Below are 25,780 nucleotides of genomic sequence, written 5' to 3'. Positions count from 1 at the left end.
TATTCCTCCGGAACACACAACTTTGAACAGTGCTGACATCTCGGCCTAGGCGCATAGCGATCTGCTGGAGTGATAAATCAAGTTCTCTCAGTTCAAGGATTCTGTTCCTCTCAGTTTGAGACAAGTGGCGATAACTGACACGTTGACGAACAGGAGGCATCGCCCAATCATCCCACACCACTTGATCCAATTTTTGAGGTTTCATGTAGCTAAAAAAACTTTGCTTTCAATTTGGCTTTTATGCCCCTTCCACATGCCACAGATTGGAGCTAGCTGCTTGAAAATGTGATAATTTTCAGATCTTAGTGACACTTGCTACTTCCTCGATTTGCATTAGCTTACGGCTTGCTCTTCTTGGAGTTGCAATTTCAATTTTGAGGAGTGTAATCAACTTCTTTTATGATTATTTTATTGTTATACTGAGACCAATAAGAATTCAGTTGAGAAATATTTTTAATTTTGCTATGGACTTCGACCACTGGTGAGGCCAAAGTGTCACCATGCTCTTGCAGCCTCAGTAGAAAAAGCAAGAGAAGCCCTGTATAACACGATATAACCTCACATACTGTCAAGTGAGATATGTAACAGTAAAAAAAATTATCTGTTTCACTGTGTATCTTCTTTTTACCAGAGGCAACAGACAAAACACTGTTCTCCGCATTCAAGACAATCCCGTCATTTGCTGAAAACATAACACTGTTTAATGTAGCTTTGCCAGTCAGTGCCCAGGAATGACTATCTCTCTCTCATTTGCATGTAGGGCAGATGACATACAAACTTTAATTTTTGCATATAGCACTTCCATTCTTATATATAATCCATTTTTATTTAACGTTATCAAACCAAATCAGGGCACGAGATCAGTAGTTGTTATGTATTTGGCTGCATTTCGAGAATACACATGTGGGGCGGTGGAGAATTTAAAACTGTGCCGCAGTCTGAGAAGCTGTTTATGTCAACGGTTAATCCGTTAATGGACTCCAAACTAATGCCTGTTAAAAAAAACAAGATCACAAAGATGTACAACTACCACAAACAAAGTAAAGAAAACCGCACGTTAATACATGCAATTTCACAGTTTTTTTTCTAGAAATACTTTTAAGAAATGCTCCTACACTACTGCTATGGCTCAATTGACATGCTATGTGGTTTCATCAAGATATAGAAGACAATATTGGGCAAGATTTGTAAAAAAACTGGCGCAAAGGAAATGTGGAGTAGCTCCAGATAGCAACGGGCCACAGAAAAGTAAAGGTGGAATCTGATTGGTTGCTATGGACAACTACTCCACTTTTCCTTTGCAGCTGTTTTGATAAATCTCCCCCACAGTATTTATAAGAAATATCCTTTGGCATACGTTTTCCCAGTATACAAGTTGTTGTTTTGTCTACAACTATATACAAAAAAAGTATACCGCATGGTGTAAGTTTTTGTTTTTTTAATGACAGACATATGTAAATGTATACAGTTGCGTATGTCTGAACATGTATTCGATGAGACTTTGTGAAATGGTCCTGCCGAATATAATTGCCGAATGCGGTGTAAATCTAGCCTATGGGAACTTGAGATTGTAGTAGCATGGTTTTAAGGCTAAGTTTTTCTTCCCCACCAAATTAATTAAAAAAAACAACTGAAGTTTCACTTTGTTACTGATCAAAGATTCTGACCAAATAACAGCCGCTTCTCAGTTTCTCAGAAGTTTTCTAATAAGTGACCGCTACTATGGCTGCATTTCCTGTTGTCACTTTTGAGGCAACGAAACAGAAAAATGTCAATATCTCTGTAAGGCTGGGTTCACACGACCTATTTTCAGGCGTAAACGAGGCGTATTATGCCTCGATTTATGCCTGAAAATACGGCTCCACTACGTCGGCAAATATCTGCCCATTGATTTGAATGAGTTTGCCGACGTACTGTGCCGATGACCTGTCATTTTACGCGTCGCTGTCAAAAGACGACGCGTAAAATGACTGCCTCGTCAAAGACGTGCAGGACACTTCTTTGGACGTAATTTGAGCCGTTTTTCATTGAATCCAATGAAGAACCGCTCCAAATTACGGCCGTCAAAGACGTCTCGCAAAATGCGAGTACGAGCAATTACGTCTGAAATGACGGATCTGTTTTCTCCTGTAAACCGCTCCGTAATTTTAGCTGTAATGGTCGTTATTGTGTGCACATACCCTAAAAGAAACACAATCTGCAAACTTTAGCTATGGATTTACTCATATTTGGCCATTTGTACGCTTTATAAAGAGTAGGTGCATTCATGACCGTCTAGGACAGTATTGCCAGCTGAAGATCATACCGTGCTAACTAGAACATCTCAATAACAGTACATATACATCTGCTTTTATTGGTGCGGGTTATGTTCTGGGAATGTACTCACTTTTAGAAAGTTCCCCTGTACATTTGACTCTAGTATATTGAAATATGTACGACTTATTTCACTAATTCCCCGTATCAAGTTAACATTGCATACCGTCAATAAAGATCCTGAAATATTTCTGATGACCATCCCTGCCACCCCACGCTCACCCCTCCCTCCATCTACACTTGTTTCAGGGCACTTACCGTTCTGAATACAAAATAACCATCTTCCATATCCATCCAGGTGAGGCTGTGGCCAACTACGAGCTGTCACTCTGTTCTCTTCTTAGAGTTACGCTGTCACCTCTCTGCCCAGGTTTCCACTTTCGTGCCCTGTGACTCTCACTTGTGCCTGACTCCTGTGCACGTTGCTTATTGCACCCGTCTCTAATATCAGTGTAACTCGACTTCTTCAGCTCTCCCTTCTGCCAACAATGTCTTTCAGCCACCCTTCACTTACCTCTGTCACCCCTCATGCCCACTCTCCCTCCCCTACTTTTACACGACTTCTACTGTATCTAAATAAAGCCCAGCGTTAGTATTATTTCCCTAAAACAAACTCGAAGTTACTTTCTGTACTCTTCACTTATCTATTGTCTGCTTTTTATTCTGTCTTTTAATTTCTTTCTGTCTCTTTCTTGTTCTTTCCTTCTTTCGGCCTAGCTGGTAAACAAATCCTCTCCCCCTCCTATCTCCTCCCCTGCTGGGTGTTACAGACTTGGGCCTGCGTTTAACCCTCAGATGCCCGCCCCCCTCCCTGGGAAAGATGTCTGATCACTTCCTGCTGCTCCTGGGTAATGCAGACCATGTGACAGAAGTAAAGAATGGGCATGCTGGAACTAGTGACTGCGTTTTACTGGTATCACTGCTTGTGATCAGTAACGGCTTTGTAGCTCTTTTCTTCACAACTAGATTAACAGTGTATGACTGTAACAATATAATAAATCTTACCGAGAAAAGAAACAACGTCAGAAACTGTAGATACTCAATTTTTTTTTATGTTCAAAGCAACGTTTTCAGTGTTTTAGGAAAAGTACACGTGATTTTCAAAAATCCAGGGTAAAAAGTGCATGAACATGAATTGCATATAAAGTGACTATAGGGACTATAGGTATAAGGGATCGTTTTGTCAACAGATCAGTCCTATATAGACGTGTACGGTATATCTAACAATCCCCCCTCCAGCCATGGTCTCTGACACTGGTAGTCGGGGGCACAGCATTATTACTATGCACAGTTTTTCTAATCAGACCATAGACATTACATTTATTGACCGTGTGGTCAAAACCGCTTTGAGGAAAGCCATATTTAAAACCGAACACAGTTTTATAGCAGCTTTGCAATGTGGTTTTCAACAGCGCAGTTTATCCACCATTTATTTTACAGTTTCACCTGTAAAAGCTGCGCAAAAAGTGGGTTTAATTATTTTTTTTATGTGGTTTGACAGCGCAGTCCGAAATGCACTCTTTAACAGTTTCAGCTCATTTCGATGGGATTGATCTACAATCTAAACATTATGGGGCTTCTAGACAGGGTCATAAGAAACAAAGTTCGGACAGGTTGGATTTATAGCTGTCCGATCCTTTAGTTCTCCTAGAGATAAGCAGTGTCAGAGGTTTCTGACGAGCTGCTTATCCTTCTCCATCTATAGAAATAACATGCGCATCGAGCCCGGGACAATCATGAATGTTAAAGGGAGAGTCAGGGATTATTGCTGGGGATGAAAAGTCATTTGTATAATAAAAATATTGGGGGGAGATATTGATGTTAGCCCTTTCAGGACTAAGGCCTTCAGATGCCTGAATGTGGCATTACCCTGGCATCACAAGTTTCCTTTGCAACAGCCAGAAAGCAGGAAAGGAAACTTCCTGCATTCGGGTCTCAGCACTACACACAGTGCTCACTTTGAGAGCTGTGTTTAGTGCTTTTTGGGGCAGAGAGCTAATCATTTCAGCTCTGTCATCACAGAAGAGTAGAGTAGGGCCACATGCACACAATGCGTATTACGTGCGGAATTGACGCGCAGATTCTCCTGCGGCAAATCCGCAGATTAGTACAGTACCAGCAAAGTAAATTTCAAGTACTATTATCTACACGTTGCAGAATTTTTCTGCACATAAATTGAAATCTGCAGTATGTCAATTTATCTTGCACTTTCGTCTCAGAATTGTATCTGACAAGTTTATATAAAAAAAAAAAAAAGCAACAAAATCCACTGCATAAAAAAACGCATCTATTTCTGCATCAAAATGTAAAAGCCGCACCTAAAAACCAATAAAAAATGCATTAAGCGCAGTTTTACCAGCGGAATTACCTGTGTTTACCTGTGGTTTTGATGCAGATTTTCTTCATCAAAATACGCAACGTGTGCATGTAGTCTAGGGCTGACACAGTGTAAGCCAGTCTTTTTAGTGGCAGAGCGCCATAAAGTACGATCTGCCATTAAAGTTACAACTGTAGATATAAGCCCTGGCTGCATGGGGTTTAGGCAAGTATAGGCCATATATCTACAGATTAGCGTCAGGAAAGGGTTAAATCTCCCCTTATGCATTGTAAGTGTAAAATGTATGTGACTGAATAGGGATTCATTTATTATGGGATTTCCCCCCAAAAAAACACAATGGACTCATGCTGATTGTTTCAGTATACACAAACAAATGAATAAATAAAAAGTCAAATTGTCATAGTCAATCAGATTATCTGTCACACAGTCCCAAAGCAGTCAACACCAGAGGTTGTGATCAGGATCCTTAGTGGCACCTAAGTGTACTGGAGAATACGTACCGTAGTCCCTTCGGCGGCCTTTTCACACTCAGCCCTTGATGTCTCATCCTGTACAGGAGCTGAATCAGGAGATTAGGGGTCAGGAAGGGATAAACAACTAGCAACCAAGGGTTAAGGAAATACTGGTACTACACATGCAGAAGTAAGAGGTTCACAGTTTCTACTGGTAAATGTCTTTGGACCGTTATGTAGGGAAAATGACATGCACGATTTATTAAGACAAAATTAGCTGACAATGGACTGAAGGTCATGGGATGCAGAGCAAATCAAGGCTTGTCCACACGTAGCGGAATTGCTGCGTATTTTCCGTCCAGAATTGCAGATGGAAAATAGGCAGCAGAATACAGTAGCAGCAAAGTGGGTGAGATTTAATAAAACTCATCCACAAGCTGTGTAAAAGTTCGGAGCAGAAATTGACCGGCGGTGCGTATTTTTCATACCGCAGCATGTCAGTTCCTGCTGCGGAAAGTGGACTGAATTGCTTTTCAGAGGAGATATCACCATCTCCCAGCATTGAGAAAAATGCAGCAAAATCTGCTCCATTTTCTGTAGTAAAAAACGCAGGAAATGGTGCGGTTTTTCCGCAGCGGAATGTTGTTTTATGGCTTGTCCACACGTAATGTAATAGCTGCAGATAAATTCTGGAGCATTTCCGTTGAAACTAGCAGACAATCCGCTGTGGAAAAACTGCACCATTTCCTGCGTTTTTTACTGCAGAAAATGGTGCGGATTTTGCTGCGTTTTTTTCAATGCTGGGAGATGGTCACCTCTCCTCTGAAAAACGCGGCAACTCAGTCCACTATCCGCAGCAGGAATTTACATCCTGCGGTATGAAAAATACGCACCGCAGGTGAGTTTCTGGATGGAAATTTTACGCATCGCGTGGATGAGATTTGTTAAATCTCGCCCGCTATTCTGCTGCGTAGATTCCGTCCGCAATTCTGGACGTAAAGTACGCAGCAATTCTGTTGCGTGTGGACAAGCCCTAAAGGTGTTTTGCAGTACGCTATAAATAAAGTTATTGAATAGAGCATTGGTGGACGTCATGCACAAACATTGATAATGTTCTAACAAAAAGTGTCTGTGTTGCAAATAGCAACCAATCGGGTTAAAGCTTTCATCTTTTTACAGCAGATTTTAAAACAGAAGACACTGCTCTGATTGGTTGCTTTCGTCCTTTTACCTTTTTTGTTAGAACACATTTTATGTATGAGATCCAGCGTTAACACAGACTGGAAATGTTAATATAAGTTTGTATGTAAGCCTCCCCCTCCTTGTCCAAAATTGGGGTGATTCACCAATAGCAATACAAAATGAAATGGCTTACATTTGTCATGGTATAATATATATGGTGCAACTCGCTAGGCATGTTGCAACTTTTCCTTAAACCGCCTCATGGCTGGGATACACATGCACCAATGTTTTACACCAAAAAATGTCACAAGTGTCTAATATATTAGGTGCACTTTTTGACTATTAGCCACATTCTTTTGCTAGATGCTTTATAAAACTGCTCTTATTTTTTGGCGTTATTTGCCTTCTAATTTTACATAGTAGATATCCAATGTAACAAATACAACCGCTGTTTAACATATAGTGCTGTCTTCAATAAGCTTTATTTATACAATTCCAGAGAACATCTTTTAAGAGTCACTACAGTCCAGTGAGGCTGTAGAGGGACCATTGTCCTTGTTAAGGCCTCATGCACACGACTGTAGCCATCTGCACGGCCGTGATTTTCGGGTCGGCCGGCAGCGGACTGCCTGCTGCGAGCCGCCCGCAAATCGCGGGCCATGCACATGGCCGCGCCCATTATTTTCAATGAGCCCGGACCGCAGAAGACGGCCGTAATAAGACATGTCCGTTCTTTCTGCGGTGCGGGCTCCCGGGCCATGCACGGACCGTAAAAACTACGGTCGTGTGCATGGCCCCATAGAAATGAATGGGGTCGCAATTCTCGCATGGATTTTTGGGGGAATTGCGGCCGCAAAAGCACGTTCGTGTGCATGAGGCCTTAATTGTTTTAGTCCTAGTCATGGAGTCAGAAGTACGGAAAGTAATTGGTGAACATTACCTAAATATTTGGACTATTCAATTTGGGAATAATAAATAAATAAATGAGATTACTAATTTAAAAAGTAACTAGCTCTAAAGTTTAGAAACATAAAAGAAACAAAATGAATGTCTAATTGTCTTGTAGATTGGGGATTGCGTTAGCATAGACATAGAATAGAAAGCTCTCACCTTGGGATGTGTCTGCATTTTCCTCTCGTGGGTCAGGATTTGATGTCATCTCTGGTTTCTTTGGGACTTTACCTGAAATCACAATATAAAACGTATATACTTATCTGAAGCAACATGCTGCTTGTATGCAAGTTATATATTATGCGTGTAATATATACTGTATTTAGTACAAACTTCTAGCGGGACTGTGGTTGGGTTTAGGATCTGAGGTTGCAAGAATAAGCTGCGCACATAGAGGTTAATGTATACAGGTTGTCCTACCATGGGAGGAAAAAAGATATATACCATCTTCAATCAATGGGGATGACATTTTTGTACTAGCATGTATTAGGGTATGTTTATACGCTAAAGTAAAAACGGCTATAAAATACGGCGCTGTTTTCAAGGGAAAACAGACTCTCATTTTCAGCTGTTCTTAAAGCATCAACCGTTTTTTTATGCGTTTTTTTGAGCCATTTAGGGAGCTGTATTTCTATTGACCCAATGAAAAACGGCTCAAGAAGTGAAATGTATGGCTGCGTAAAAAAAAAACGCCCCGATGGAACGAAACGCCGTTTTTCCCATTGAAATGGTCAGTGTTTGGAGGCGTTCAGCTTCCATTTTTTCAGGCGTTTTTCGAGGCGTTTACGCCCTGAAAAACGCCTGAAAATAAGCTGTGTGAACATACCGTTACCGTGTTAAAGCACTTTAGGTAATCAGTATGTTCAGCTCAACAATTCATATATGATATCACTTTTTTGAAAAAAATTGTTTTTTTGACCAAGAGAGTGAACATTTTCTGGATGAGGTACTAAAAACGTGCAGACAAAGATACGGGAGCAGGCAGAGAGAAATGAGGGGACAGCCGCAGTGTCACCAGATAAACGATTATACTGAAAATTGACAGTTGTGGGGAATTTATTCCTGCTTCAGCTAATTAAAGTGTTAAAGTTCTTTAACACCATTCAACCGCCGCCAAAATCATAAAATATTGATCCGGAGATGGGCCTGGAGCCAGGAGAAAAGGAGGGGCGGCAGGGGGCAGAGTAATACTGTGCGGGAGAGACACAACCACAAAAGGAGATAATAAAAGACACAGAAAAGAACATTAAGAAAAACTCAATGTTTCAACACGACACGTGTTACTTGCTGTTTCTGTATATCTACAATAATACAAACTGTTTTTACTGGTAGATCTATTGTACAGATCTTTACATGTTTTATATACTCAACCTATATTGTCTTTGTGCCCTTCCAGCATCACAGGCTTACTTTACGGCTGATGTAAAAAAGCTAAAAAACTAATTTGTTGTTAAATAAGCAATAGCTATGTTATAGGGTAAAGTATTGCTGCTCTCTCTACTCATCTATTACAATGACTTCCGCGAAGGAGAACGCTATATTAGAGAGAACTTTTCATCAAGGAATCTTCAATGGGATTGATCAAGAATCTAAAGTTTATGGGGCTTCCAGGCCGGGCCATGAGAAAAAGCATTCGAACAGAATTGAATTTATCTGTAATTGTGGATAAAATACTGACCCATTCATTTCTATCGGCCACGGACACCTCCCCGTATATTTATGGGTGTGTTTCAGAGCCGTAGAATTGACCCGCATAAAATATGACGTCCTTTTTTTTGCATTTACGGACTATGCTCCTATACTTTTTAATGTGATCACGGCCCGCAAACAAGGGTGACATTCCGCAGCCCACCCATGCAGTATTTACGGTCAGTAAATAAGGCCTAAGGCATTTTTAGTAAAAAAGAAAAAAAGCAAAAAAGTCTCCGCATAGACTGGGTGCCATGTATTTTGTTTTATAAACATAAGGAAAGCTTACTGTGTTCCTGCTGGCTTCTGCAGACAGTTACAATTCTTTCAAGTACAGTTTCTCCATGCATCAGCCTCCATTGTGTGAGATTTTGATGATGACTTGCTGAACGCAGATGTGACATCATACCAAGGCGGGTCCCCACAATGCTGTCACATGGGGCACAGCGAAAACATACATCGCTTCCACCAATACCTTCAATGGCTTGCAGAAACTTGACATATGTAAACATAGAAATAATTCATTAGGAAGCATTCTTCTTACGTTATGGACATATGTTTTGAGGTATAAATTTAAAACACTGTTAACAGAAACATTTTCAAAGCCATGATGTTCAAGCAAAGCCTTTTTCCCAAATGGGCATACTATTTCTATAGAAGGACGGAGATAAGTGGATGGCAGACAGAGATCTGATGGAGCTTATCTCAGAGAGACAAAACATTGGACAAGTAAGTATGCAACCTCTCCGATCCCTGTTTTTACCAACGGAGGACCTTCAGACAGGTCAACTTGAGACATTGGCAGGCCTAGATCACATTACTTGGCCCCATTACTCTAATTACCATACATAGTCTTCAAAGGGTTGCCAGTTCAACCACGGACATCCAGACATCTATTGTATACCACAGTGTAAATATACAATGGCCTGGATTTAAATGATTGATCTGGCAACCCTAATATAAGTTTATACTGCACATTATTATATTGTTTTGCTTGCCACTAATGGTTTTTTTGTCATTATTACCTCATGTCTTTATTTATTAGCATGTACTTGCACTGAATGACTATATCTGTGCAACTGTGTATTTGTATGCAGTGTCCTTAAGTAACACCAGGGACAGGCGAGAATGGTGCACTGACAAACTGGCGCTAATGGTGGGCACTGTGTGACTGGCGCTACAGGGTTTCTCTCTTTGGTGTTATTTGAATGTCTGTCATGCACTGCCCAATTCAGGCCCTATACTAGGCAAAGAAGAGTGTTTCAGTTTTACTCATAGTGATTCTTTAAAGGGGTAGTGCATTGCTAGGACCCCCATATATAAAATCACTGAAAAAGACCATACTCACTGATACAAGGGCAGGTTCAAACACCAGTTCCCATATATATCAGGAGAATGGGCGTCCTCTAATTTCCTGGTCGGCACTCCAGATAGGAAGAAATTGTGAAACGCTGTCTCCATGTTCTCTCAATAGGCAGGAGTCTTAAAAGTGGAACCTCCGCTTATTAGACAGTTATGGTATATACTTCTGATATGCTAGAGATGTCTGAGATAGGATTACCCCTTTCAATGTTATTGCGGCACTTGGGAGTGGTACAATGTAACAATGCAGCCCTCGGATTAGAAAAGGTTGTGCACCTCTGCTCTAGACAGAGATAGTATGTAACGTGTTTCACTATCAACACATCACATACACATATGTCATTATTAATATGTATCATATTGCAAAACCTTGATAATATTAACTCAAGGTATGGGATATTATAAATAGTGTGTTCTGTTATCAAGTGTGTACTGTTTCATACTAGTGTCTCTGTCAATATGAATGGGGTGCTGCAAGTTAAGAACGGCTGTGATAAATATGTTATTTTCTATACTACTGGGATATAATACCTCATGGGTAGGGTGCTGCACTGTAATAATATCCAGATTAGCCTGTAGGGGGCTCTACCAGCAAAGCTTTACTTTAGACTGTAAGCTCTAATGAACAGGGAGGTCTCACAGTTTTATTGTGTGCTACTGATAATGCAATGCTCAATGTCTTGCCTGTTTGTGCAATACTCTAGCAATATAGATTGTATTTATAATATAGTTACATATGCCATCACAATTGATGAAACTAGAGCTAAGAAAAAAATGTGCAATGGATTATACGTAAATAAAATGTGTAAATATCTGGAAAAGTCATAATTAGTTGCTCTTCTGTTCTCTGGTTAAGTTGTTTTTTTTTGTTTTTTTAATTTACTCAAGTTCTCTTTTTTTCCTCAATGTACTCAAGTCTTGCAAATCTAAAGGCAACGCTGGGTGGTCCAGTATGGAGCAACTATTGAGGTCAGGAGGAGCTGCATACATCTATAGCAGCATCAGATCCCTGGAGGAAGAGTGGATGCGAGATGAAAATATAATGTTTGAAGCTATGACGGTTATCAAGGTAAAAATGAAGCATGTCTGGTAACCCTCTTCCCCAAAACTGGTTGGAAATGACCCATTTGGTAAGTTACACAGTCATTTACTATCAGTTTATGGGAAATTCTGGGTATAAACACATCTTAAAGCCGAACTTTACTCAAAAGCCTGAAAATCTTCCAATGTTCCAATCAGCGTTCAATTACCAGGTTCCAGGAAGCTAAGATATGGGGTGTTGTTTTGTGGTTGTCAATGTGCAGCTAGTTTAGCTGCCCATGTGTCTGTCTGTGACATGGAGGTGGTCACGTGATATTCTTTCCCTTCACCATGTCACAGTGATAGCTAAAGGATCATACAGTGTGAGGAAGCAACCAAACAGCTCCCCAAATCTCAGCTTCCTGGACCCCTGTGAGTTTATTGGGGTTAAGTGCAGTCAAACCTTTAAAATACATAGGTAAGGACTAAAGCACATGACCGTGGTTTCTTGTCCATGGGTTTTCCACAATTTTGTGTATAAGTCATGGACCTATTCATTTATATGGCCTCATGCGCACGACTGTTTTCTTCACGGATCTGTGTGGGGCCTGGAAAAACTCAGGACATGTCATTTTACTGAACGTATTTGCGGATTATGTGTCCTTCTCACTGGGCTCCAACCTTCCTTTTTTTCGGTGGATCCATGAATTCTGGTGACACATGGATACACTATACACTATTTAAGGTATGGACAAATGGATCACAAATACAGACAACGGATCTGTAGTTTTGCAGCCCGCAAAATTAATACGGTCGTGTGCATTTGGCCTTAGTCATAACATGCTCAACATGAAAAACAAATGTTCCCCACACTTTAGATGGTACCACAAATACGGATATACACTTGAATACTTGACCCCTCGCTATACTTTACCTTGTAGACACGCAGGCTCTCTTCATGCCCTCCTCCTTGCACATGCAGCTGTATTTTCTCTCTGCTGTTGCTTTCATATCCACACAGGGTACATCTCAGGTGCAAAGGAGGGAAAGAAGAAGCCTGGCTATGTCCACTGATTGGAAGCTCTGCAGCCGAAGCTTGTGCAGTGGCCAGAGCAACACCTCCCTCTCTCATATGGGCAGCTAACTGGTATTTCTGCGCATGTTTGTCGGTTTTCAGGTGCAACTGGAAGTTAGCTTTAAGCTGGGTGCTATAAGAGCAAAGACGGCAGCAGTGCAAGTCTCCTCTGACTTCCCTCCACTCCCTCTCAGGTAGAGACCGGCCTCTGCTGGCATGAGAAAGTAATCCTTCCAGACTATCGGTGGTAAAACAACGGCACACCAAACAGCGGAAAACTCCAGGAGATAGCTCCTCATCAGGGCTTGAAGATGGGTCTGGTAAGGATGGAGGTGCAGGAATGGCCATTCCGGAGGGGTTTAAAGCATTCACCTGTGAATTTGGCTGGGAATCCGGAGTAAGGAGGTTACAAGCTGCAGAGTAAAAAGAAAAATAAATGAATGGAAAGAACTTAAAGGGTAACTAAACATTCGACAAACACCTGACATGTCATAGTGCTCAGCCGCTTCGTTTCTGTTCATCTTTTTCCGGAAAGCCAATATATCGGAGTACGGGCTTGTAGACTTTCTATTGGGCCCGTACTCCGATATATTGATTTCCGGAAAAAGGCGAACAGAAACGAAGCTGAGGTTCTGCCGCTTCGTTTTAGCGATTGGTGGAGGTCTCAGTGTTCGGACCCCCACCAATCAAAACTTCTGACATGTCACTTGGACAGTTTGTCGAAAATTTAGTTACACTTTAAAACGATTGTCCAGTTTTTAATTTTTATTTATTTGTAGAATAGGAAATCATACAGTTTTCTAATTTACATGTATTAGAAATTCTGTTAAAATACCTCTCTTATAGCACATGAGGCCCCTGTCACAGTAGAATGGTATAATCCACAGATTAGTCCTGTGTAATGTATCCACGGGCTGACTGAATATGACTAAACATGGCGTCATGTGACCCCCCCCCCTCCCGCCACACACACACCATGTGACCCCTGGCATTCAGATAGTAGCAGTGTTACATGACATACATGTGTTGGGGCCACATAGAGGACACATCCAAGGGCTAAGTGACTAGGTCTAATGGTGGAATAATCATGAACAACGGCTTCACTGTGCGTGACAATGTAAGAGCTGCTCCTCACAGACACGGACAGACATGATGAGAAGATGTTGATGTAGATCGAAATACTTTATCATTTCTGCTCCTCAATAATCTATTATTCACCTGTTATCTACCTGTACAGTGTTACCTGAATGCCAGGGGTCACATGAATGCCGCCATCTTTAGTCCATTTAGTTCTTGTATGGATGCATTACTATGAACTAATCTGTGCGCTATACCATTTTTATTATTTTTTAGACAAAGGCATTACACTGGTATAAGAAAGGTATGTGAGCAGAATTTTAAATAAGTATATATTAGAAATCTGTGTGATTTCCTATTCTATAAATTAATTAATAAAAAAAATTAAAAGGACAACCCCTTTAAGTAACAGTAAGAATACGTGAATAGTTATTTAATATATTATAATCTGTTAATAGACAACCATTCTGTACTCTGCATCTTTCCTGCAATGACACTGGCACTGTTCTAACTTGTGGAAGATCTTAAAGAGGCTCTGTCACCAGATTATAAGTGGCCTATCTCCTACATAATGTGATCAGCGCTGTAATGTAGATTACAGCAGTGGTTTTTATTTAAAAAAACGATCAATTTTGACGGAGTAATGACCTATTTTAGATTTATGCTAATGACTTTCTTAATAGACAATTGGGCGTGTTTTTAATTTTTGACCAAGTGGGCGTTGTGGAGAAAAGTGTATGACGCTGACCAATCAGCATCATGCACTTCTCTCCATTCATGTACTCAGCACATAGTGATCTCGCGAGATCACGCTTGCTGTCATTAAGTCCCACACAAACGTTACCGAAGTGTCCGGATTGTGAATAGACATCGCGTCCTGGCTGGAAGAGATGTCTAGTCACTCTCAAGGCACTTCAGTAACGTTAATGTGTGAGTAAGTGACAGCAAGCGTGATCTCGCGAGATCACGATGTCCGAGTACATGAATGGAGAGAAGTGTATGACGATGATTGGTCAGCGTCATACACTTCTCTCCACAACGCCCACTTGGTCAAAAAGTAAAAACATACCCAGTTGTCTATTAAGAAAGTCATTAGCATAAATCTGAAATAGGTCATAACTCCGTCAAAATTGATCGTTTTTCTAAATAAAAAACACTGCTGTAATCTACATTACAGCGCCGATCACATTATGTAGAAGATATAACTTATAATGTGGTAACTTATAATGTGGTAACAGAGCCTCTTTAAGTCTCCCTCAAAGAATTGAATATGATTTTAATCTGTAGAGTGCAGTATTGCCGTTTGACATATAACAATTCTATTTGGTAAAATTCACTTTTTTACACTTTTCTAGAGCTAGTTCTGAAACTAATGGCAATGTTCAGCTAAATGAGATTTGCTGGCTGACTGTTTGACCTGGGCTACTGCTTATTTAAACTATTGGCTAAAGTGTGTAAATCCTCTGCAGTCAAAATATATTTCTTTACAAATATTATATACCTGTTGTAAGGCTTTTTTGTTATCAATGCATGTCCTTACCTTGGGTTGCAGATGAGCTGAAGTGCATGGGATTGAAAAGAAGTGGGTGCTCCAGTCCCTGGTCTGGTGCAAGTGGACTTCCATAGAATGGAAAGTTATCTTGGCCCATTCCCAGTCCTTGGTGAAGTAGTAGTACATTCTGCATGTGCTTCTCACTGGTCATGTGAATACGTAAGTTACGAGAAATATTAGTTTCATAATTACACACCTTACAGTGCCATGATGCCTTTTGCTTCATTTGACGGTCAGTCGGTGACGTTTGACTTACTTCTCCCTGCCCTATATTCACTGTTGGTGCTGCTAAGGGTGGAACTGACGTGTTGGCAGCGGGGCCAGAACCTTGGTAACCTTGGAGGTTAGCCAAGTGTTTGTCAGACTGCATGTGTATGGTGAGGTTTCCTTTAGTGGTTGTGGAATAATTGCAAGCTTCACAGCGATATGGCTTATAGCCACAGTTGTAGCTTTCACCTCGAGCCAGGCGTGGATGCTGCTGGCCACTGTGGCAATAAGAACAATGGCTGTGACTTTCAGGATGTTTATCCTTCATATGAACATCTAGTGTCTGTTGGTATTTGTAATGCCAGTTACATTTGGGACATTTAAGCGTTTTACATGAATTGCGAGAGTGTAACAGGGAAAGCTGGCCTTGAAGTGAGAGACTTTGGAATGGTTGGGGGCCTGAGGATGGTGTGCATTCATCAAAGGCCAAAGGCCCACGATCTGAATCTGTTTGGTTACCCCCTTTGTCAGAGCCATGAAGAGCTCCCATTTGTAACAAGGAACGTGTCATCATTGGACCATAGAAGCTTTGGTTTGCAAGTAGCTGTTCATTGATGTCTGAGATCTGTGAGGCAGAGGGGTTGCTTTCTGGCATATCCTCTATCTCTCCTTCAACATCTTCATCCAGTGCCTCTGTTCCTGCTGAGCACCAGTTTTCTACACTGTTCTTTTCATCTTTGTTGGCCTTTGAATCTTTGGCTTCAGTTGAGTGGGATGTTCCTGTGGATTCACATTTGGGATAACTTAGAGGTGAGCTGGGCGCCAGGCCCATAGAAAGTTTAGGACTTTCTGGTTTCCCTTGACAAGCCACATGACTTTTGGTATCATTGTGTTTTGTGTCTTTAATAAAATCCTCCAATGTTTCAGACTGTTCATTTGCACTTTGGATTACATCTAAGTTTGGGGTGACTTGAACATCAGAAAGGGCAACATTCTCTGGCTCCTGTCCAGCATCTAACACAATCTGGCTTTTTTTTGGTTCTAAAAGGCTGAGAAAAACTTGCCCACTTGATCTATGAATGATACCACAGCTTTCCCCTGATGCCAAGTGATCTTGATATGGGTGCTCTAACCCATGGAAGTGGGAAGCATGCAACCCCAGATGCTTTCCACTTCGAAAATTGAGCTGGCAAGGGAGACAAATCCATGTACCATCCACTCTTTGTGTCCTTATGGACTCCCCAGTTGATTTGCGTCTTAAATAATCTTTCCCTTTTTGCCCTCCTGCTTCCTTTTCTTTGGGTTGGTCTTGTTTTCTGGGCGAGTTGCCAGGCGCCGGTTGAGTAAGATCGGCTGCCTCAGCTGAGGTATGTTGGGATATTTGGTTAGAGCGAAAGCCTTGGTAAGTGGCGGTGAGACGAAAAGAGGTGAGTGGAGGACGTGACTGCAATGTGCTTTTAGGGGAGTCCTGTGGTGAAGCTGGGGAAGGAAGCGCACCTTCCTCCTCTTCCTCACCTTTCAGGAGGTAGACAGTTCCATCACTAGAAAAAAGCACATGTCCCACCAGGGCCTCCCCTCTGTCCTCATTATCCTCCTTGCAGTTTGGTTGTAAAGGAGATGAGAGCTTTGGCAGATAATTTGGCTGTGGAGAACTGGGAGTCACAAGTGGCTGCAACAAGGAGGATGTCGGGCTGACATCTCGATATCCTCCTCCAGCAGCAGAAACAGAGGAGGAGGCTGATAACAATTCTGGAGACGGGTTAGGAGGCGGGAGAGGGGTATCTTTGGTGGCTGTTGGGCAAAGGGATATATTGAGGTCCAGAGGCCAGGAGCTTCTTTCATCCTGCCCAGAAGTGGCAAGGAGGCATTCATCAGCATCCATAGCTGCACGGTTGATATGCAAGAATCATCTCAGACACAGCCCTGTGTACAGAAGAAGAATATTTATGAGAAAACATAAACTGACGATAGTAAGCTAAACTGATAGTAAATCTCTATACTTTTCAGTTGAATAATAATATGATTGTTTTTCTGCATGCTTTGTCAAATAGGTTATAATTCTCTGCTGCACCACACGTAAAAAGCACTATTTACTGCGTGCATGTCTGGTAACTCAAGAGTTAATTTATGAACAATTTGCCTGGGGCTGTGTGTGGGATGGGGATCACCTGCCTCTCTGGCTTGAAACAATTTGGCCAATCTAATCTTTGACAAGGAATATGTTATGACAAGGTAAGGGTTAATTGCTGTTCTGCTGGTCTCTCTCCTCCCCCCTCCCTGGAGTCCTTATAATTCTGCTCCCCACAGAGTCTGATGTTGAGGTGATTAAAGAGCTGTGAGCCTGAGCACATTAGCATGTTAATGAGTATGGAAATTATTAACTAAAGAGTTTCATTCTACAGCTTTGAGAGAGGAGGGGGTTTAATATTGGGTGGGGGGTGGGGTGAAGCACTGGTGCAAGAATGGGGGACAAAATTGTTGAGGAAAGGAATAAAAAATAACGATAGCTGGAGCTTTGTTATTGTAACCACACAATCAAGCTGACATATATCAAGATATACGTGTATGCGCCCACCAACATCAATAAATACCTTCGTAAGAGCTCAATATGGAGCTGTCCTCATTATCGATAATCACTTTCATTGTTTATACTCCTCTTCATAATCAGAACCCAAGCCAGGCTCAACTAGCCAATTTATGCAGCCATCACCAGCCAGCATAGTAATGAGCAGCTAGTGCAGGGACAACCGAGTAATTCTGTAGTGCCCTCAAGAATATCTAATCTAAAAAAAAAGAAACAAATCTACCGGCTTTCCCAAATGGACATTTTTTACGACTAATCAAGACTTCTAACACAAAATACATCCACCACGGTCTGTTCTTAGATCGAAGAAATAGATTAGGCTTGGGGTCTGTTCACATCAGTGTTCGCTTTGCGTTAATGCTTTCCGTCGGAGGAAAGCATCAATGGAAAGGCAAACGGAAACCATAGGTTTCCGTTTGAATCACCATTGATTTCAATGGTGACGGATCCGTTGCAAATGGTTTCCGTTTGTCTCCGTTGCGTAAGGTTTCCGTTTTTTGGATGGAATCAATAGCGCAGTCTTACGAAACAGAGACAAACGGAAACCATTTGCAACGAAATCAATGGTGATGCAAACGGAAAACTATAGTTTACGTTTGTTTCAGTTTGGTTTCTGCTCATGGGTTCCCCTGATGGAAAGGTCTGACGGAAGCCAAGACCGGAGCCACGACGCAGATGTGAACAAAGCCTTATATATAAAAGACCACTGTCTGTCTTCCCCATACACTTGTTACACTATGTAGTTTATATAATTGTTTATTACAATATTTCAACTAAATGTAAACTAGCCAGTAAGCAACTTCTCCTCCATTGAAGAGCAGAGATTAAGATGTTTTTAACTATTGCAACATAGGGTCCTCTTACACTGCCCGACATGGACCATGTAAACGAGCGCCGATCAGCGAACCAGCTCGTTGATCGGCGCTCGTTTGCTCCTTTCACGAGGAGCTATATGTATGGGTATGAGCGCTCATTACTACAATCGTTCGTCCCTATACATTTCTATCATGTCGGCAGCACGTCTCCCTGCTTACACAGGGAGATTTGTTGCCGACAACGATAATATTTATTGCTGCATAAACTATACCATCACCTGATGAACGAGCGTTTGCTCATTCATCGGCTGAACTTTGTCCTGTTTACACAGGAACGTGCGTTCATATGAAAGCTGGTTTGCCCGATAACTGGCCCGTGTTAAAGGGCCCATACTTTGTGTTTCCCAAAACTTAAGTTTATCCCTTTATGTCTATTTACTTATGTTTAGCCCTTTATGTTTAGGGTTTATTTACACATCGCGGTATTATAACAGTAATAGCAACAAATTTTGTGAAATCGAGGTAAAACGCCATGGTTTTGTCACATTATGACAGCAATGTGTGAATATACCCTTAGTCTAAAGGTACTCATACCCATTAGATGACAGTCGGACAACCGACCATTTTCAGTGGGACCAGCTGACTATCTAATATGTATGGGTATGTCCGGAAACTGACAGCAAATTCGGGAGAGAGAAGGATTGGGCATGTTGGATTTCAACATGCCCGATGCTTTGTTACCTAAGAAGAGGAGTCTGGCAGTGGCTTATTACCCTCTCCCCATTGAAAACACATGCACGCTCAACCAACTGTGTATGGGGGAGCCGGGAGAAAAAGCTGTTGGCCGACAGATATCTAAAGTGTATGCACATGTTAAGGATAGGGCTACACCTAGACTTTTATCTCTCACTACAAAAAAATACTCTGAGGGCTTATTCAGACGAACGGGATATACGTCCGTGCAACGCGCGTGATTTTCACACGCGTCGCACAGACCTATATTAGTCTATGGGGCCGTGCAGACAGGTGCGTGATTTTTACGCTGCGTGAGTCCTAGGCGACAAAGTCACGACATGTCCGTTCTTTGTGCGTATTTCGCACATCTCGCACCCATTGAAGTCAATGGGTGCGTGAAAATCACGCATTGCAACACGGAAGCACTTCTGTGGGACGCGCGTGATTCGCGCAACAGCTGTGAAAAGGATGAATGAAAACAGAAAAGAACCACATGCTTTTCTGTTTAAAAACATCCAAACGGAGTGTCATAATGATGGCGGCTGCGCATCATACGGGGCTGACACACGCAGATGTCAAGTGCCTTTTGCTGCTAGCGATTTCTCTTTTTATTCACTACATGGTAGGATTTCTGAGAAATTATAAAATGTAGTAGCCACTTTTTTCCTCCATAAAGAAACTTAAAAATCACTTGAAAATGTCTTGCAAATCATTTGTTAAAGGGGTTGTACCATAGCGATCAGTAAAACGTTGGTATGAACCCCCCATTCTTCCTCAGTGCATGATCACAGTGAGGATGAGTTTGAATGAAGCAGTGGTCACACATGCGCCCTGCTGCTTCATTCAATGTCTATGAGGTTGACGGAAACAGCCAAGCGCTATACATGGTACCCCTGTTCTAGTGATTGGTGGGGGTTTCAGTAGTCAGACATTTATCACCTATCTTGTAAACAGGTGATACATTTCCTTCGTCGCACATCGTCTTTTAGGTTTGAATAACGCTAAAGAAGAAAGTCTTACTACAAAAATTCTAGGTGTATCCCTAGTCTAATTGTGCCCATAGATATAAATTTATCAGCTTAATTGTTGATATTGATTCAATATTTATAGGTAGATTTAGGCTCTATTTACATTGGCGTCATGGTTTCCGTTCATAATGTAGCCAAGACAGCTATGCGGATAATTTTCAATTCGTTCCTGAGGAATCCTAAAGGGCCCCATTGACTAATACCCCTGGTTTTCGCTGTCTGTACTATTCTTGCATCAAAAATACTGGAAACTTATACACATCAAAATAAACAGAGCTTTACTTTCTTCAATTCCCTAAATAAATACTATCAGGAGGGAATACATTTTACAATTTGTAAGCCCTGAAGGAAATACAGCCAACGCTATGTAATTACATTAAACCCAATCACCTATGCTAGTCATACAGTAATAATAAACATAGATATCAATGGGAACAGTTATAGCCAAATGAAAATCATAAACCTGTTGGTTATTTAATGTTCAGTGTAAGCTATAGCACATGCACAGTTCATCAATTAAAAAGTAGGTGGAATTTTAAAAAAAAATAGTACTCGCCTACCCTTTCCCCCGGCGATCCAGCGCTGACGCTTTGACGACCCTCCTGGTGATTGTTTGCATGCAGGCAGCATGTGACCGCTGCAACCAATTAGTGGGCTCAGTGGTCATATGTTGTATTTCTGGTATTATGCCAGAAATACAATTCGTCACTGCTGAGCCCCCTAATTGGCTGCAGCGGTTACATGCTACGTGCATGTAAACAATCACCAGGAGGGGCGCCGGAGCGTCAGCCCTGGATCGCCGGGGGAAAGGATAAGTGAGTACTAGTTGTTTTATTTAATTCAGATCATTTCCAGACATTACTAAACATTTTTAGGAACCCAAATAACACCTTTAACCTTCCTGATCGTAGTTTTCTGTAAATTTAATATATTTATCATTTCCATTTTTTTCAATTTACAAAAAAAAATTCCATTCAGACTTGATCAAGTATGTAAAAGTGAAAATCAATTGTAATAAACCATTAGTGGCGCACTGTCCAAGCAGGTGCCAAACTTTAGAAGGAAAACTAACCATGAAAATAACAAATTGGTCTATCAATAAACAATCATAGCAAATAAATGTAGCCAATTTAAAAGTTAAAATAGAAAAGGTTCCACTACCACGTAAACTATGCTAATCTGAAAAACACTACCTTCAATAGGATGGATTACATGCTCAGAAGACTATACGATATACATAGAAGAAGAGCACAACAATGAACACTAAGTTTGCCAAAATGGATCCTGCAACTAGCTACATTGTCATGCGCTTTTGAACGTCTAGTGTGTTCAATATTGGTTGTCCAATAGAGGTAGCCAGTACTCGTATTCATAAAATGAGCAAGCCGCGCTTGTTGGCACTAATATGACTTTCAGAATGCTCACTTTTGTACCAGTGTCCACTACAGATTACACTCTTCCACACTGAAGCTTTTAAATGGTCACTAAATTTTCAGCAAACTTTGTACAAACTAATAGTACAAGTAAAAGAAACTTTGTAAAATATCTTATTAGAGAAAGATGCCTCTTTCTTAACTTATCAGGCTAATTCCCTCCCCCCCCCCCCCTTTCAACTGTTCACTCACTCTAAATTTACTGACTCACTCACTGAGGGATCAGTTGCCCATAGAAGTCTATGGAGAGGGGAGGAGTAGGATCAGATTAAGAAAAGAGGCAAAGATACACAGATATGCTGCAACTGCTTATAATAAGCAGCTACATTGCTCATTACTGCTGTATAATGTCCTCCCTGTTGCTGCTGCTTCTGAAGGTGTGCTAAAAAGAGATTGGGGAGAAGGATGTTCTCTTCTCTATTTGTGCTGTGAATAGTAGACATAATAGGAGTTATGTTCCACCCACAGGCTCAAGTAAAACTGAGAATTAGAAATAGAGCCTGCAGAGGGGAAAATTGCTAAAATTAATTGTAGGATACAAGTCTTATAAAGTGTTATTCCTCATGGAATTCTGAGTTAATAGATGGAATTCTCCCGTTTCAATGTAAACTATGTAATGCTTCTTTTTTTCTGTGGCAATTGAGCACTAGCTGCTGGGTTCCACCACAGATTACCACTGAAAAATGGGAGTCTAAAGGCCCTTTTACATGGACAAAAGGTCGGGCGAACGAGCATTCGTATGAACACTTGTTCCTAATCATTGCCCTGCGTAAAAAGGGCAGTGATCAGCTGACAAACCAGCAAACGCTCGTTTGTTGGCTGATGCATCTTTTATGCAGGTAGAAAAATGGTGGCTTGTCGGCAGCACATCTCCACGTGTAAACAGGGGATGTGCTGCTGACAAGAGGTAAAATGCGATCATTGCATTATTTGAATTTGACGAGCTGTATTGTCATCAGTGCTCATTTAACGGGAGGAATATCTGCCCGTGTAAAAGGACCGTAAGGAGTGGAACACCCTGTGATCAGCTTATTTTCCGTGGATCCTTGTAAGAAATATTTCTCCAAGTAGATAACCCTTTAAAAAAGGCAATTAATGATAAACACATTTTTTCAGAACTTTGCTATTAAGAATTGCAAAATACCTGATTATGATTTTTCCAACCAACTGACCAAATTTCTGTTGTCCGGAAACATTGAATACTGAATTTTTGGATATATATCCACTGTTCAGCTTTGTAAAACATAACTGTGCTATACAATTGTTGGATAATAAACATTTCCTGATACAATGTTAAGAAACTAATGGTTAATGGTATTCATCATATAGGACTTGTTTTCTATGAAGATTTTAGTATGCCTGGAGGCATACTAAAATATGCCTAGGCTACCATTCAGTTGAGCTTGGACTTCTACGCCTTAATCACATGTCACCTTTCAAAGCCCTCATGTCAATCTTATTGATGTGTGATAATCAACTCAATAACAGCTTGGGGCATTGTCTAGTGGCACATCTCAAGTCCTTGGGGACATGGCATGATGCAATTGTGGAGGTAAAATGAGCTTGGAGAGCCTAAAAATTACAATGCTGCCAAAAGAGAGGTTTACCATATCCTATAGAATGGGATGATGTAAAGCTTCTGCATGTCATGGAATTAGGATAAATTCACAAAAAGTGTGTCTATGCTATGTTTAAAAACAAAACAAAAACAAATGATGGAAACCTAGCCAGATAAAGAGCAATGACAATCAATCAATACAAACATAACAAGCATGTACAGGGATAATGAACAAATACTGCTGTAGCTATCCAATATAATGATAAGAAAACAATGGAAACACAAATGTTAATATAATTACACTTAGACAATGCTAACATAGCAAGCCAATAGCTACTTAAAGAGGCTCTGTCACCAGATTTTGCAACCCCTATCTGCTATTGCAGCAGATAGGCGCTGCAATGTAGATTACAGTAACGTTTTTATTTTTAAAAAACGAGCATTTTTTGCCAAGTTATTACCATTTTTGTATTTATGCAAATGAGGCTTGCAAAAGTCCAAGTGGGCGTGTTTAAAGTAAAAGTCCAACTGGGCGTGTATTATGTGCGTACATCGGGGCGTTTTTACTACTTTTACTAGCTGGGCGTTCTGACGAGAAGTATCATCCACTTCTCTTCAGAACGCCCAGCTTCTGGCAGTGCAGACACACAGCGTGTTCTCGAGAGATCACGCTGTGACGTCACTCACAGGTCCTGCATCGTGTCGGACGAGCGAGGACACATCGGCACCAGAGGCTACAGTTGATTCTGCAGCAGCATCAGCGTTTGCAGGTAAGTCGATGTAGCTACTTACCTGCAAATGCTGATGCTGCTGCAGAATCAACTGTAGCCTCTGGTGCCGATGTGGCCGACACAATGCAGGACCTGGGGCAGGAAGTGAGTGACGTCACAGATCTGCACTGCCAGATGCTGGGCGTTCTGAAGAGAAGTGGATGATACTTACCTGATGAAACACGCCCACTTGGACTTTTGCAAGCCTCATTTGCATAAATACAAAAATGCTCATAACTTGGCCAAAAATGCTCGTTTTTTAAAAATAAAAACGTTACTGTAATCTACATTGCAGCGCCGATCTGCTGCAATAGCAGATAGGGGTTGCAAAATCTGGTGACAGAGCCTCTTTAAAGAGGCTCTGTCACCACATTATAAATGCCCTATCTCATACATAATCTGATCGGCGCTGTAATGTAGATAACAACAGTGTTTTTTATTTTGAAAAACTATCATTTTTGAGCAAGTTATGAGCAATTTTAGATTTATGCTAATTCGTTTCTTAATAGACAACTGGGCGTGTTTTTACTTTTGACCAAGTGGGCGTTGTGGAGAGAAGTGTATGATGCTGACCAATCATCATACACTTCCCATTGTTCCAGCCCAACATGATCCACAGCACAGTGTGATTGTGCAGTGAAAGAAGCTGGGCTGGAACAATGAGAAGCGTATGACGCGGATTGGTCACTGATTGGTCAGCATCATACACTTCTCTTCACAACGCCCAGTTGGTAAAAAGTAAAAACACGCCCAGTTGTCTATTAAGAAACTAATTAGCATAAATCTAAAATTGCTCATAACTTGCTAAAAAATGAAAGTTTTTCAAAATAAAAACCACTGTTGTTATCTACATTACAGGAACTTATAATCTGGTGACAGAGACTCTTTAAACTAAGGCCCCATGCACACGACCGTATATGTCATCCGTAATTACGGAACCATTCATTTCTATTGGCCACGGATACCTTTCAGTATTTTTCCGTGCTGAAAAAATTATAGAACCTGTCTTATTCTTATTAAATATGAACGGCTACAGATGTGCATCCGTAGACCGTCCGTATTTACGGAAGCCTTACTATGCAACATGTTGATGACATCATTTGCATCCGTATACACGGATCAAATATGGACCATATTTACGGGTAGATAAAAATATAGTCATGTGCATGGGGCCTCAGGCTTTGTTCACATCTGCGTCGGGACTCCATTCATGGGTTCTGTCAGAGCTTTCCGTCAGGGGGACGCGACCATAAAAAACACAACAATTTTGAGAAATATACTCTATCAGATGCTCAATATTTTATACTGATATAATCCAATTATCGATTGAATAAAATAACTTATTTGTATGACACAAAGATTCTGTATGTAAATCTGGTCACAGATATACAATAAATGTTTGAATGAAAATAAGGATGAACGATTCCTCTATTAACAGGTCTATTTGTCCAGAACATTAATGCCCCTATGGGCATTAGACTGTCAGTGGATCCCAATAAAATCTATGGAATCTGCTGACCAGAATTTAACACCTCAACAACTGTCACTACTTCCTCCAAGTGTGTAAATAATCTAGGAAAGGAAATATGTAGCCAGCTAGAGAGATCTTCAAAAAGAAACAGCATAAAGTGAAGAAGAT

The 25,780-nt window shown here is 41.0% G+C and overlaps 1 protein-coding gene across 2 annotated transcripts in view; it reads right to left on the bottom strand.

Annotated features, from left to right (window-relative positions):
- Nucleotides 1-25,780, bottom strand: part of ZFHX2 (zinc finger homeobox 2) — a 66,734-nt gene that overhangs the window by 28,272 nt on the left and 12,682 nt on the right. The window contains exons 2-6 of one of the 2 annotated variants that reach the window (XM_075828917.1): nt 15,000-17,141; nt 12,242-12,795; nt 9,215-9,419; nt 7,396-7,467; nt 5,152-5,210 (exon numbers count right to left, since the gene is read on the bottom strand). In XM_075828917.1, coding sequence (XP_075685032.1) covers nt 5,152-5,210; nt 7,396-7,467; nt 9,215-9,419; nt 12,242-12,795; nt 15,000-17,100 — 2,991 coding nt within the window. In that variant the 5' untranslated portion in view covers nt 17,101-17,141. The remainder of the gene's footprint in view (nt 1-5,151; nt 5,211-7,395; nt 7,468-9,214; nt 9,420-12,241; nt 12,796-14,999; nt 17,142-25,780) is intronic. The other variant, XM_075828918.1, reaches the window with a different exon arrangement.

Source organism: Rhinoderma darwinii, chromosome 1 (genome assembly GCF_050947455.1).
Source record: "Rhinoderma darwinii isolate aRhiDar2 chromosome 1, aRhiDar2.hap1, whole genome shotgun sequence".
NCBI classification, from domain to species: Eukaryota; Metazoa; Chordata; class Amphibia; order Anura; family Rhinodermatidae; genus Rhinoderma; species Rhinoderma darwinii.
The sequence above is the reverse complement of the archived record's forward strand: the minus strand, read 5'-3'. Positions and strand labels throughout refer to the sequence as shown.